Genomic DNA, 15567 nt, shown 5'->3' with positions numbered 1-15567 from the left:
GAAGCCATTACACAAGTAAATCGGGGCAATATCGATAAGAACGCGGTTGTGCCTCATCGCCAATGTTTTGGTTGGCAGGAGAGCCAACACCGTGTTACTAGAGGAGGCCGAAAGGCATGTGTTTTAGCTCAAGCAGGCTGGCGTGAGGTCTGGAACAGGACAAGGAAATTAGAATTTAGAAAAATGGACGTAGCTGGTGGAATACTTAACTTTAATCCATTAATGGTGTACGTCGGTCTGACGGTATATGATTCACAAGATCAATAGTAACTGATAATGGTGCCTTGCTAGGTCGTAGCAAATGACGTAACTGAAGGCTATGTTAAACTATTGCCTCAGCAAATGAGAGCGTATTTTGTCAGTGAACCATCGCTAGCAAAGTCTGTTGAACAACTGGGGCGAGTGCTAGGAAGTCTCTCTAGACCTGCCGTGTGGCGGTGCTCGGTCTGCAATCACTGATAGTGGCGACACGTGGGTCTGACGTATACTAACGGACCGCGGCCGATTTAAAGGCTACCACCTAGCAAGTGTGGTGTCTGGCAGTGACACCACAGAAACATAATCATCCTGCTGCAACTATGATAGGGTCATGGCAACATAGTGAAATACGTTGGATAGTTTTGTTACCTCCTGGAAAAACAGAGAATTAGCTTTTGAGATTCACCTGATATATTCATGGTATACCAATCAAATATTCTGGATGAATTTCATTTTGGTATGTCATCAACTTATCAAACATAAGTTTACAGAAAGCAGAGATTACTTTCACGCAACAACTATGACTAATATCATTGACTTCATCATGAATTGTTTGTATCAGCCATCACAAGGGCAAGGAGGAGGCAATAAATGCTGCAGTTGGCCACTTGCTCCACAAAAATGTCAATGCACTTTAAAGTGTAAGAGGCAGTAGCTGACAATTCCAAACTGGAGCGAGAGTAAGATTTTTATCTCCTCTGTGACAGAGCTATGAACAGATATATTGAACACAGAATGCCATCTTTAGAAATTTTGTTATAATAAGGTATGTTGCCTCATTCAGTAATTGGTAGATCTAGCGGTAATAAACATACAATATGCCAGAACTGCTACTCAAAATATACAAATCAATTAATGAAATTGTATCACTTAATGCTCTGTTAACTGCATTTCATTCAGCAACTACTCTCACAGCCACATTGTCATATTTACGTTGTAGTCTGGTAGAGCTACTTGAGTATGAGGAAAGATTTCAAGTTTAATTAAGATAGCCATTCACTGTATGGTATTATGATGAGACACCAGTTGTATTAGTGTAGTGCATATTTATAGCATTTTCCCTTAAGTTATTGAACAAAATAGACACAAATATTAGAGAAATTGTCAACAATATATTCCACCTCATTATCAAAAACCATCTGAGATGCACGGTGCAGGCAGCGACTTGCTGATTCTGAGGTGAGCCACATTTAAAGCACAATCACCAAAACAAAAACCACAAGAAAAGAAAAACTAACTTTCTTGGTGGTTGATCAATAAGGGGCAAAAAGTTAAAAACATGCAGGCGCCAGTTTACAAGATGTTCAGCAGGCATCTTTACCAAACTGGCTGTCTTCCAGGTCACATTTGTTACTCTACAACTTTAAGGCATCTCATCTGTTAGCAACAAAGGACAGCTGTGAAGGACACATCCCCATGAAACTGTTTGTAACACAAACACCTTCTTTGTGCCACCAGATGTATATCAGTAACAATACATTTTGTGGATATATACAGGCTATGATTTGAAATAATGTTTGGTATGGCTTACCCACTATTTTTTCCCTATGGAGTTATCATATGGTACTTAAAATTGTCATCAGGCCACACTGAATCAGGTTTACGATGACCTCCTTAAATTTGTTACAGCAAATGCCAGGATCAATGTTTTGAAAGGGCGCAGACACCTTCCTTCACCTTCCTTCCCCGTCCGAGATTCTGCTTTGCATCTAATCTTGTTTTTGACAATATGTTGTACCGTAATCCTCCTTCCTTCCTTTTAATCTCAATGTGACTACTGAAGGCAAGTGTCACATGAAGGTTAATTGGTTGTTACACTTGCCACTTATCAGATACACTGTCGGTGACCATACTAGTAAATTGGAGAAACATCCTGCTTCGATGTCTGTCTCCCTAAATGTGATGATTAATTTATCTCAAAATTATCATACTTGAAACAATGCAACTTGGCTTTCTTAAGAGTAGTCACTCCATACGGGGCACAGGTGTTTCAAATTGCTTCCATTGCTTTCACCCTTGCATAAACACCAACAGAACACAATGGCATAAATTTTATACTTTATTTGTTTTAGACTCCATTTTCTAATGCATAAAGGACAGTCCTTGTAACATCAAGAATGAGAAATATTCAAGTTGTCATGGCATTAGCAGTACTACAAACCTGAACAAAATAAGACAATATTTGAATAAGTTTATAGCAACAAGTCATGCAAAATTGCCACAGACCATGCTGAAACATAGTATTATATCTTATGCAATGTTATTCTTGCTAATTTGAGTGCAGGAAAGTCCACTGGAGATTATAGGCTCTATGCGTGATGCATCATGATCACTTGGTGGATGCTGGTCTGTATCAAGCGGTCAGTGGCTGATGGTGCTGAAATTGGTCTTACCATGACAGTCACCCAAGAGACCTTTCACAAACATGTTTCTGCATGACACTGACTGTTAGATTATGAATGGGGTATTCAAAGCAACAGCTCAGGTAGAAGTCAACACTTCTTGTACCATGTACTGTGTACCAGATTATGGCAAAATCACGGTGCTAACACATGTGTTACTTGGACTGAGGCTAGTTTGTAATGGCCAAGGTGTGGGTTCGGTTCCCTCTGGGGATACTACTTTCTAACAGCTACAAACATACCCTCTTCACCTCCCGTAATGCAAAGTAAGGAATGCAGGACTGTGCTGTGGTTGAAAATCAACATTAAACATGTCCATTGGCTATGAGAGGTGAAAGGCTTGCCGAAACTTTGTCTCTAGTAAGCTTTCTTACAGTAGTAATGTTATTTTAGTTTATGAACCAATCATCATGTAGTAATGTTATTTTAGCTCATGAACGAATCATCATGTGAGGTCATAGGACCTTCATTTCTTATTTTAAGTGACCTTGAGATTTTGAAAATCTTGGCACTGGGCTGTGATTCGAGCTCTGATTCCAATATTTCTCTGGATTTGAACCCTTCAAGATGACACTGTCCCATCATTTAGTTGTTTCCACATGATGCCAAACTCCTCAGGGTCTATACAAATGGTGTGATCCTAACTACCAGTGAAAGGGAATTTGATAGTCAACACCTCTTTGTGTGGAGTCAACAACAACAACAACAACAATAAGCCTGGGGTTGGGTCTTCGGCAGCATAGACCTATTTTTTGCATTACCTGCAGCCAAACTTATGCACATCTCACTACTAGTGAAGAAACAAAAATGTTTCATGTCTATTCATAGCTATAAGACAAGAGCGAAAGGTAGGGTTTGAATCCATGCCAGGCAAAAAATACTAGTATCATCGATCCAGTATCATGCTGTTGCTGAACTTATTCACTATCTGACATCTGATTGTGTTTAGTTAATAATTCATACAGGTACTGGGTTCTACTCCCCTTTCATCATCAGTTCATGGTGTGTCATAACTGTGTGTTGCACCGTATTACATAGCTTTTGTTGTTACTTCCCAGAGGCAATATGAGCTTCATGGGGTTCCTGGTGCAGTGCTAAATGTATTGTCATTTATTTCCTCATTTGGATATTCAGCCTTGTAAACTGGTACTGGTGAACAGTTTGATATTTTAGGTCTCTTTATGTCTAGCCAATTCTCGATCAGATACCCAGGCTTTGTTTGGTTAACAGTGGTTTCAAATTCTGATCACAAACAAAAACTTGTGATGCTATTTAATGGGTGTGATAAGACTTCTACAGTGTCACTAATTATAATTAAGTTTAATTTACAAGTTTTAAGGACTGTCTCATCTCTAATAAAGTGATTTTTAATATTTGTTGTATAGTGGTATTAGTTTACATCCGAACTGACTGCTGTAATGAGCAGTGTTCTCTAGTGGACTCTTTGTAACCTTTATGTATAGTCAGTTGACTGTACCCCACAGAGTTTTGGTGTTTAGAGGACCTATGACACAGCTATATTATGTTGATTGCATTGAGCAGTGGACACTTTTTTTGAAAATGGCTCTGAGCACTATGGGACTTAACATCTATGGTCATCAGTCCCCTAGAACTTAGAACTACTTAAACCTAACTAACCTAAGGACATCACACAACACCCAGCCATCACGAGGCAGAGAAAATCTCTGACCCCGCCGGGAATCGAACCCGGGAACCCGGGCGTGGGAAGCAAGAACGCTACCGCACGACCACGAGATGCGGGCGGACACTTTTTTTGCTGTTAAGTGTACATGGTAGCAGAATTTTCTCTACAGAAGAATGTTAGTATCTGGCTGCCAGACTACAGTATTCCCCTGCTGACTTACAGACGAAATGGTCAGCAATATGCACTAATGGAACAAATCTGAACTATATTTATTTTGCTGCTGTCATTGTACAAATGTAATTTTATTGGTGTAAGTCTGGCAGTAGGCCTGAAAATCAATTGCAGTAAGACTGAAATAATGTATGACCAACACACTGAAAAGGAAATGATGCAAATTAAAAACTAAGTCATATTATCAAATGATGAGTTTTATGTTTATAGTACTTGAAGACAGTGACTGGATGAACATGAAAAGAAGTTAACAGAGGTGCAAACATCTGCTGGAGTGCTTAGACATTTTATATAAAAACCAAGTGAAACATTAGGGTAGTGCTGTGAACAATAGAAAGCTGCTTGTTGAGAATTTCTAAGGTTGGCTGGGAAACAAACAGGTGGACCAGGGAACAGAATGGAGTGGAAGACATAATTCTGAGCATAATAAAAGTGGAACGGAGAAGGAAGGAAGGAAGGACGGAAGGAAAGTAGAATTAGGTGGGACGGGTGACTAAGTGAATGGAATGGTAGATGGATTAGAGAAGTTCTTTGCTGGATTACACAAAATGAGAGGAGAAGTAGATGATCTGATGGAAGGAGATAGATAAAAAATGTGACAGAACAGTGTAGATACCAACTGATGTAGATCATACGGCATGGAGAAATCTAGGGGCAGCCTTTATGCAGCATTGGATGTAAAATGGCCTGATGATGATGCAGCCTAAGAACATAGAAGAATTTACCAACGGTGGCAGCGCCCATTTAAGCCTGCAGACTTGATAATGATGATGATGATGATGATGATGATGATGATGATGATGATGATGAACTACTACTGTTGCATTCGTGTGGAACCATTTCTTTGTAATGCTCTATGTGACCGTTATTATTACAGTTAAATTGTTACAATTTCCTGTAAATACACACCCAGAGGAATAACTACACTCAGGAAATATAAATGTCTAACCAGTTTGTGTTATATGTTAACTAAAACTTGTGAATCATTGGCTCCTTCGCTGTTGAAACTAAAACTCTTCTTTTAAGAAATCTGTTTGCTGAGCAGAACAAAACAACCAGTTGAATTTGCAGTTGTTACTTTTTGTTCATTTGATGATTAGTTTCAGGCTGAGACCCATTTTCAGATCATCATAACAAAGTTGAAAATGGCATTTCTGGAGATCTCAAAAATCTGCAACGAACATTTACAGTGCATGCAGATAACTCCTTTTTTAAAGCTACATTCACAAACTTTGTTGGTACCTTATCAATCTGTCGCATACCATTACTTGTCAAAAAGTCCAGGTCCTTTTCCCTGTACATTACCTCTGATAAAGACAACTAATATAGTCCTTTATTGGCTTTTGTTATTAAAGTGTTCTCTCTATGTAATTTACCGTTGATGCCCACCAAAACCCATTGCTCATTTTGCTTAGCCCTATTGCCCTTAGCACTGAGATGCTCCTCAGCTAACAGTTCTTGTATTTTGACAGCAACTAATGTCTCCTCAAGGCAGTCCAGTTCGCTGTATATACACGCTGCCTTAACTTCAGTTATCAAGTTTGCCACATCACTGTCGGACATAGGCAACTGAAGTGAATAACCTGACCCCTTGCTCAAAAGTAATGTTTCCTCATGTGTAAACTGGACATTAGTCAAATTAACAACCCTTTTGGCAAAAGTATGTGACTCAGGAACAGCACTAGCGAGACATGGTCATCTAAGCATATTTCTCTGTGTGCTTCATATTTCACTCCACTTTTCACTAACATAGGGATAAAGAACTGGAATTGTAAATATCCAATATACGCTATCAATTTCAATTGCAAAAAATAAAAAGCTTTGTCTTCTGTACCATGGGCCATTCTAATCTCACTCCTAACCCGCCCTCCTATTCAGTGTCACTACACTTTTTGACTTGTTTTTGATAGTCACCTTTGCATATTTTGGAACAATAACATTCTGGAAACATCTTCGATTGAACTGTATCTTTATACAAGGCTTTGTCAGCTTCAGCCTTATGTTCACATAGCATATGCACCCCTTAATGTCTGACCTGGCACTGTAAATGTTCATTGTTCATTTTTGACGTCTTCAGAAATGCTATTTTTGACTTGAAAATAGTTCTTAATCTGAAACTAATCATTGAATGAATGAATAAAAAGTAAAAGTTACAACTTGGACTGGTTTTTCATTCTACTGATTAAGCTACACCAACATGCTGGAAGTTTGTAAATCTGTTTGCTGTTTAATAGTTTGTGGTATGCTTACTTTACAGTAATGTATTTTATGCTAAATAATAATTTTTTTCTGTCTTGTCAGGTCTGTCGTAACTTCAAGATAGGCTGGAGTGGTGGACTTTTGGATGTTAGGACCCAGCCAGTAAATAAGCCTGATGAACCAGTATTATTGACATTTGATGAATATTGACATACTTTGTCTTTTGTTGGTGTATTAAGTTCTCTGTAAATTATTTGCAAAATTAAATTGAACTTCATTGTATTAGTGCTTTTACATAACTGGTTTGCAATGTCTAGTGCCAGAAGAAAAAGTAATCATACAAACTGAATCTGTTACACTGTACAGTCTATTCAATTTTTGACTGCCATGACAATAGCAGCTTATACAGCTACACACTATGGAGTTTCATACACAGTCACGAATATTAGAACACTAAGTACAACTTCAACAGCTGTGATAGTTCTAGAAACCAGTTTCATCCAGCTCTTTACATGATTCCAATAAAAGTATTCCGTCTATGTAACTGAAAACAGAATACAACTACCATGGTGAAGCCTTAAAGCTATGTATCAAAGTGGTTCCTAGCACTGTACAGAGCCTTTTTTTTAATGGTTTTCAAGGTGCACTGATATTTCTAAATTGATTTTTTATGCGTTTACCCTACAGAGAAGGCCACCAAATCCAATTTTTAACATTCTGTAGGCTTAATTGGAAATAGTGCCAGCGATCTCTGACAAAAACTCTCTAAAATGCTCTCTCTCTAGCTCAACTTTCAGTTACTGATGCATGCCAGTTTCTTACCAAAATTTTTCGTATGTGAACCAACTGAGAAACTCTGAAAGTTCTTTCCTAGGATCCTATCTACTCAATTGTTGCATTTAAACTTTGATTGTTGTCTTTTATAAAATGCACAAATTAGAATGTGAGCCATACACAGAATTTCTTGACTCATGGTACTGATTCTAAATACTTATATTGAATTACCTCAGATGGAAGTATACTCAATTCAGCTTTAACCAAATACAACATAAAAAGGCTTTATGTTTCTATCATAATCAATGTTCACCAGTAGTGAACACTCTAATTCCAGCTCTTTCATTACTGAAAAGTTTCAACTCCAGAATTTGCACTGAACTCACTCTTAAATAGAAAATTTACTAAGCACAATTCACTAAATTATCTCAAAGTCTAATTCTCATTGTGAAGCAGTTGTAAAGTATCACATTAAAGCTGTTAGTCCTAGACTAAAAGCTTCTTAAATACCAATGCTGACATTGTGTGTCTTACTATGGTTGCTTGTTAACAAACTATAGTGATAATTAAGCCTGAATTAAAACAGAGTTGTGAACATAACACACATTGTGTCCAAGGTTGCATCCATACAAATAAAAATAAAAACATGGACAAACACTTCGATAATGCAAAGTGTCTTCCTTGCATATTTCCACTAAAATGGGATCTGATCTACATCTACACCTGAAATGCATTGAGGAGGTACTCCCCATTGTACCAATTATAAGGGTTCTTCCCATTCTATTTACATATTGAGTGTGGGAAGAACGATTGCTTAAATGCTTCTAAAATTACTGCAACTATTCTAATGTTATGTTAGTGATCCATGTGCAAGTGATACATAGGAGATTTTAGGATATTCTTAGATTCTTCACTTAAAGATGGCTCCTGAGACTTTCTAAGTAACCTTACACAGAATAGTTTGCATCTATCCCAAGCATTTGATAGTTCAGTTTTTCTAGCATCACTGTGTCACTTTCCCACAGGACAAACAAACCTGCCTTTGTTTGTATATATTCAATATCACTTGTTGGTCCTTTTGGTATGGGTTTAACGTACTTGAGCAGTATTCTATGATGGGTTACATGAGTGTGTTAAGCAATCCAGTTTGTAGCCTGATTGCATTTGCCTAATACACTACCAATAAACTGATGCCTGCCACCTGATTTACCTCTGAATAAGCCTATGTGATCATTCAATTTCATGTCCCTAGACCTTGTTACAACCAAGTATTGGTATGAGTTGATAGATTCCATTGGCGATGCATTGCTACTAGATCCTGCGATTTGTATCAAAATTCATTTCAAAGGCCTACAAGTGGACAATCGTTGATTGAGTAGTGACTTGCTGGGATACAGTCCGTAATCACAGAATGTATTTAACAGTTGGTGATCATGAAATGATTTGAGTGTGATTGGACTAGGATCACTGTCAAGTCTCGTTCATGCAAAGTGATTTCAAGCAAGTGCAAATACTAATCACAGCTGTATCATAAAGCCAAGTGTATCATAAGCTAACTGTCCAATTGTAACTAAGAAAAAACCAATGAGCACCCACAGATAAAAAGTACTCATAGACCAAAGGTTTCATATGATGCTATGAACTGAATGCAGAGTGCTGGAGCTGCCAGCCTCTTTGCGGTGACTGCATCAGCACATCCACCCACAGTACCGTCTTGTGGTGGCTCCTGCTGGTGTGATTCCATATTGTTGACTCCTGTCTACTGGCTTCTACCTCAACATCTTGACAAATTTATCCAACAGTGACTTAACTGAGTCCATTTTGATATCACAGTTTGGTGGGGGTATAAAAATCCACCCTCCATTTAATTGGCCCCTAGTGCCTTCTGGGTCCACATCTAACTGTGCAGTAAGACTGGGACCTTTCTCGTATGACAAGTGGTTTTTGCCTCACTGGGAGGAATTCCATTTGCATTGGGGTGCCGTAATACTAGCAAGGACCTATAGTTGCTGCAGCTGAGGGTGGTAATGAAGCCATAAATCATTGCAATGTGTGAACTTAAGTTGTGTGGAGGTCTGCACAGATTGGTGGTACAAGGGTAAGGCAATGTCTCATTACATGCCTGTGAAATGTTGCAGGGGGTATAGGCAGAGCAGGGAGCATATGTGCCTCTTGGTGTTGTGGCTTAAGCTGGCCATGGTGCTGAACCAAACAGTTTTAACCGGTCTCAAAGAGTGGATGCAACCCCCACTCATGATGACTTCTTGAATTCATGTTGGGGTATGACCAAATGTATGTGCTCAGGCACAAGTTCTACGGGATAGTACAATTGTGTCTGTGAGAAAAGGGGTCCTATCACTGATATTTCAGCATGCTCCTGTCCACAAATGCAAATTGTCTGCATAATTGAACTGTTCAAATATGCTTATCTTCATCTTAAATATTTTCTTCTGTCATTGTGTAGGCAATGACTATTTCCTGTAAATACTGCCAAAGTTCTTCAGTGCTCAACGCCCATTTATAAGTAAATAATGTTCACTATTACTGTTTCACCAGCAGTGTTATTAAGGCAAGATGGCGCCGGGTAAAAGTGTACAAATTGCCGATCCTGCAGTTCCAACGAATTTCGACCGTAATAAGTGCCAAATATGTTCAAATTTGCAGTGTGTATTAAATGTAATTACTGGTACCACAAAAAATATGTCAAAGTTAACCTGAAATACTTTAACAGTGAAGAACAGTGGACATGCCGCCAGTGCATCATACTAGCAATTGAATCCAAAGTAAACAATACTCTAAAAACGCAGGATCACATAATTACGCCATTGAAACAAGAAATAATGGACCTCGACCTCAAACTTGAAAGCTTACTGGTGAAGTATCATGAACTATTAGTGAAGTGTAATGAACTTGAAGTGGCAGTAACCAATAAAATCACGAACAATGAACTCGTTATCCGCACCCTGAATGTAAATATCGGTAACAAAAACTGGCGTTTGACAGGACAGCATACTACGAGAAATAGTCAAGCCGTAAATCATGTTCAGAATCCAATGCTCAGAAATCGTGTGTTGTCTAGCGCCACGTGTGATGGTAGCCCTGTAAAATCTGCATGTAAACAAACTACAACAGAAAACAAAGTTAATGTGGGGGTAGACCTACGTGAAATGTATCCAGAAAGTGATTCTAATAGTGTAACTACTGATAACCGCTTGGTGGAAGTTGCTAGCAAGGTCAATTTACAGTCTAACTTTGCACAATATCTTACGCAAAAATTAAGTGAACAATCCGCCACAAAGTGTATGAGTAATCCGCCAACGAACATAATCTCTCAAGCACCAATATATGTGCAGGACAAAAACCAAAAAAATTCCAGAACGTTACATGAACCATGGACCTTGCCATTGGTGGGGAGGCTTGCATGCCTCAGCGATACAGATAGCCGTATCGTAGATGCAACCACAACGGAGGGGTATCTGTTGAGAGACAAGACAAACGTGTGGTTCCTGAAGAGGGGCACCAGCCTTTTCAGTAGTTGCAGGGGCAACAGTCTAGATGACTGACTGATCTGGCCTTGTAACACTAACCAAAACGGCCTTGCTGTGCTGGTACTGCGAACGGCTGAAAGCAAGGGGAAACTACAGCCGTAATTTTTCCCGAGAGCATGCAGCTTTACTGTATGGTTAAATGATGATGGCGTCCTCTTGGGTAAAATATTCCAGAGGTAAAATAGTCCCCCATTCAGATCTCCGGGCGGGGACTACTCAAGAGGACTTCGTTATCAGGAGAAAGAAAACTGACGTTCTACGGATCGGAGTGTGGAATGTCAGACCCCTTAATCGGGCAGGTAGGTTAGAAAATTTAAAAAGGGAAATGGATAGGTTAAAGTTAGATATAGTGGGAATTAGCGAAGTTCGGTGGCAGGAGGAACAAGACTGCTGGTCAGGTGACTACAGGGCTATAAACACAAAATCAAATAGGGGTAAGGCAGGAGTAGGTTTAATAATGAATAGGAAAATAGGAATGCGGGTAAGCTACTACAAACAGCATAGTGAACGCATTGTTGTGGCCAAGATAGATATGAAACCCACGCCTACCACAGTAGTACAAGTTTATATGCCGACTAGCTCTGCAGATAACGAAGAAATTGAAGAAATGTATGATGAAATGAAAGATATTATTCAGATAGTGAAGGGAGACGAAAATTTAATAGTCATGGGTGACTGGAATTCGTCAGTAGGAAAAGGGAGAGAAGGAAACGTAGTAGGTGAATATGGATTGGGGCTAAGAAATGAAAGTGGAAGTAGTCTGGTAGAATTTTGCACAGAGCACAACTTAATCATAGCTAACACTTGATTCAAGAATCATAAAAGAAGGTTGTATACATGGAAGAAGCCTGGAGATACTGACAGGTTTCAGACAGATTATATAATGGTAAGACAGAGATTTAGGAACCAGGTTTTAAATTGTAAGACATTTCCAGGGGCAGATGTGGACTCTGACCACAATCTATTGGTTATGAACTGTAGCTTAAAACTGAAGAAACTACAAAAAGGTGGTAATTTAAGGAGATGGGACCTGGATAAACTGACTAAAGCAGAGGTTGTACAGAGTTTCAGGGAGAGCATAAGGGAACAATTGACAAGGAGGGGGGAAAGAAATACAGTAGAAGAAGAATAGGCAACTTTGAGGGATGAAGTAGTGAAGGCAGCAGAGGATCAAGTAGGTAAAAAGATGAGGGCTAGTAGAAATCCTTGGGTAACAGAAGAAATATTGAATTTAATTGATGAAAGGAGAAAATATAAAAATTCAGTAAATGAAGAAGGCAAAAACGAATACAAACGTCTCAAAAATGAGATCAATAGCAAGTGCGAAATGGCTAAGCACGGATGGCTAGAGGACAAATGTAAGGATGTAGAGGCTTATCTCACTAGGGGTAAGATAGATACTGCCTACAGGAAAATTAAAGAGACCTTTGGAGAAAAGAGAACCACTTGTATGAATATCAAGAGCTCAGATGGAAACCCAGTTCTAAGCAAAGAAGGGAAAGCAGAAAGGTGGAAGGAGTATATAGAGGGTCTACACAAGGGTGATGTACTTGATGACAATATTATGGAAATAGGAGATGATGTAGATGAAGATGTATTGGGAGATATGATACTGCATGAAGAGTTTGACAGAGCACTGAAAGATATGAGTCGAAACAAGGCCCCGGGAGTAGACAACATTCCATTAGAACTACTGACAGCCTTGGGAGAGCCAGTCCTGACAAAACTCTACAATCTGGTGAGCAAGATGTATGAGACAGGCGAAATACCCTCAGACTTCAAGAAGAATATAATAATTCCAATCCCAAAGAAAGCAGGTGTTGACAGATATGAAAATTACTGAACTATTAGTTTAATAAGTCACAGCTGCAAAATACTAATGCCAATTCTTGACAGACAAATGGAAAAACTGGTAGAAGCCGACCTCGGGGAAGATCAGTTTGGATTCTGTGGAAATGTTGGAACACGTGAGGCGATACTGACCCTATGACATATCTTAGAAGCTAGATTAAGGAAAGGCAAACTTACGTTTCTTGCATTTGTAGACTTAGAGAAAGCTTTTGACAATGTTGACTAGGATACTCTTTCAAATTCTGAAGGTGGTAGGGGTAAAATACAGGGAGTGAAAAGCTATTTACAATTTGTACAGAAACCAGGTGGCACTTATAAGAGTCGGGGACATGAAAGGGAAGCAGTGGTTGGGAAGGGAGTGAGACAGGGTTGTAGCCTCTCCCCAATGTTATTCAATCTCTATATTGAGCAAGCAGTAAAGGAAACAAAAGAAAAATTCGGAGTAGGTATTAAAATCCATGGAGATGGAATAAAAAGTTTGAGGTTCGCCAATGACATTATAATTCTGTCAGAGACAGCAAAGTACCTGGAAAAGCAGTTGAATGGAATGGACAGTGTCTTGAAAGGAGGGTGTAAGATGAACATCAACAAAAACAAAACGAAAATAATGGAATGTAGTCGAATTAAGTTGGGTGATGCTGAAGGAATTAGATTAGGAAATGAGACACTTAAAGTAGTAAAGGAGTTTTGCTATTTGGGAAGCAAAATAACTGATGATGGTTGAAGTAGAGAGGATATAAAATGTAGACTGGCAATGGCAAAGAAAGCGTTTCTGAAGAAGAGAAATTTGTTAACATCGAGTATAGATTTAAGTGTCAGGAAGTCGTTTCTGAAAGTATTTGTATGGAGTGTAGCCATGTATGGAAGTGAAACATGGATGATAAATAGTTTGGACAAGAAGAGAATAGAAGCTTTCAAAATGTGGTGCTACAGAAGAATGCTTAAGATTAGATGGGTAAATCACATAACTAATGAGGAAGTACTGAATAGGATTGGGAAGAAGAGAAGTTTGTGGCACAACTTGACTAGAAGAAGGGATCGGTTGGTAGGACATGTTCTGAGGCATCAAGGGATCAACAATTTAGTATTGGAGGGCAGCGTAGAGGGTAAAAATCGTAGAGGGAGACCAAGAGATGAATACACTAAGCAGATTCAGAAGGATGTAGGTTGCAGTAGGTACTGGGAGTTGAAGAAGCTTGCACAGGGTAGAGTAACCTGGAGGGCTGCATAAAACCAGTCTCAGGACCGAAGACCACAACAACAACAACAACAACAACATAGCAAGAAAATCTCAGGAAAAATGAAAGTACTAATATTAAGTGACAGTCATGGAAGAGACTGTGCTCAAATACTGCAAGACAAACTAGGGCCCTCATACCAGGTAAAAAACATAGTAAATCCTGGCGCCCCACTAAAAGAGGTGATATAAAACACAGAAAATTTGACAAGAAGCTTCAGTACACGTGATACTTTGATTGTAATAGGGGATTCTAATGACATAGACAAACCTCTCGATCTAATGTTGAAACATGTGGTAGAACCATTGGAACCAATACTCGTTCTGAGTCACAAAATGAATATCATTATGCATCCTATACCCAGGAGATATGATGTTCAAAATTTAAGTAGCAAAATTAATACTGCTAACCTCCACCTGATACAGGCTCTGAATTTAGCAAAACATGCTTACAAAAAAAGAATTGCTGTGAACTTTGAAATAGAGAGACTAGCCAGAAACCATTTCACAACACATGGCTTACACCTAAACAAATGTGGCAAGGAGATTATCTGCAATAGACTGGGCTTCCTGACAACTATGGGGGACAATAAGAAACCAAAAGTCAGAAACCATAAACAGACGCTAATAAGCAATTGGATAAAGACAAACAAGATGGGAAATAAAAAGAATAATAGTGACCATACTGTGCAAGCTACACTAGACAAATGGGTCATGAAGTCACAGAGACGAAACACAAACCCCCTGACCCCTCAAAAAGGTCAGGAACCTGAAAGGATCAGTAATTTGATGGTGGACATTATCAAGACATCCCTCCAAAACGTCAGTGTGATGCCTCAGCAGTGTGAAGTGCATGTGGATACTTTTCAGGCCCTCCTGGAAGATGAGTCGGCTGCCAAGGTCGACCAACAGAACCAGCACAACTGCTCAGAAGTCAACATACCTGTAATACAGTACAATTTAAACTAAAGGTCAGTGACACAGTAAATATGACTTCGAGACCCCTGAGTAAACCCCACACAGACCTGAAAATCTATTATCACAATGTCCAATTCTTGAGCAACAAAACTGATGACTTAAGCATTTTGCTGACCAGTGAACTCAGTGATATCTCAGTAGTATGCCTAGCAGAACATTGGCTCTGCACTGGTGTAGTTAAGTTAATCTCACTACCAAACTTCAAATTGTGCGAACACTACTCTAGATCAAATGATGGTCATGGTGGGGTTGCCATCTTCATCAAACAACACATTTAATATAGCCCACTTCCTACCCTAAAGGAAATAGGAACAGACAAGATATTTGAATGTGCAACCATAAAGCTTACAGATCTAAATCTAATTGTAGCTACAATTTACCGTCCCCCTACAGTAGTATTAACGATTTTCTGTTACAAATGGACTTGTTTCTATCCAAAATAAG

At 39.0% G+C, this 15567-nt stretch overlaps 1 protein-coding gene across 1 annotated transcript in view; it reads left to right on the top strand.

Moving 5' to 3' along the window:
- LOC124711595 (cytochrome P450 302a1, mitochondrial) overlaps positions 1 to 7017 on the top strand; it is a 214643-nt gene extending 207626 nt beyond the window's left edge. Inside the window, exon 9 of the mRNA XM_047241748.1 lies at positions 6838 to 7017. Coding sequence (XP_047097704.1) covers positions 6838 to 6945 — 108 coding nt within the window. The 3' untranslated portion in view covers positions 6946 to 7017. The remainder of the gene's footprint in view (positions 1 to 6837) is intronic.
- The last annotated feature ends 8550 nt before the right edge of the window (positions 7018 to 15567 follow it).

Source organism: Schistocerca piceifrons, chromosome 8, assembly GCF_021461385.2.
Source record: "Schistocerca piceifrons isolate TAMUIC-IGC-003096 chromosome 8, iqSchPice1.1, whole genome shotgun sequence".
NCBI classification, from domain to species: Eukaryota; Metazoa; Arthropoda; class Insecta; order Orthoptera; family Acrididae; genus Schistocerca; species Schistocerca piceifrons.
Note: the sequence above shows the minus strand (reverse complement) of the source record. Positions and strands in the feature narration are given on the sequence as shown.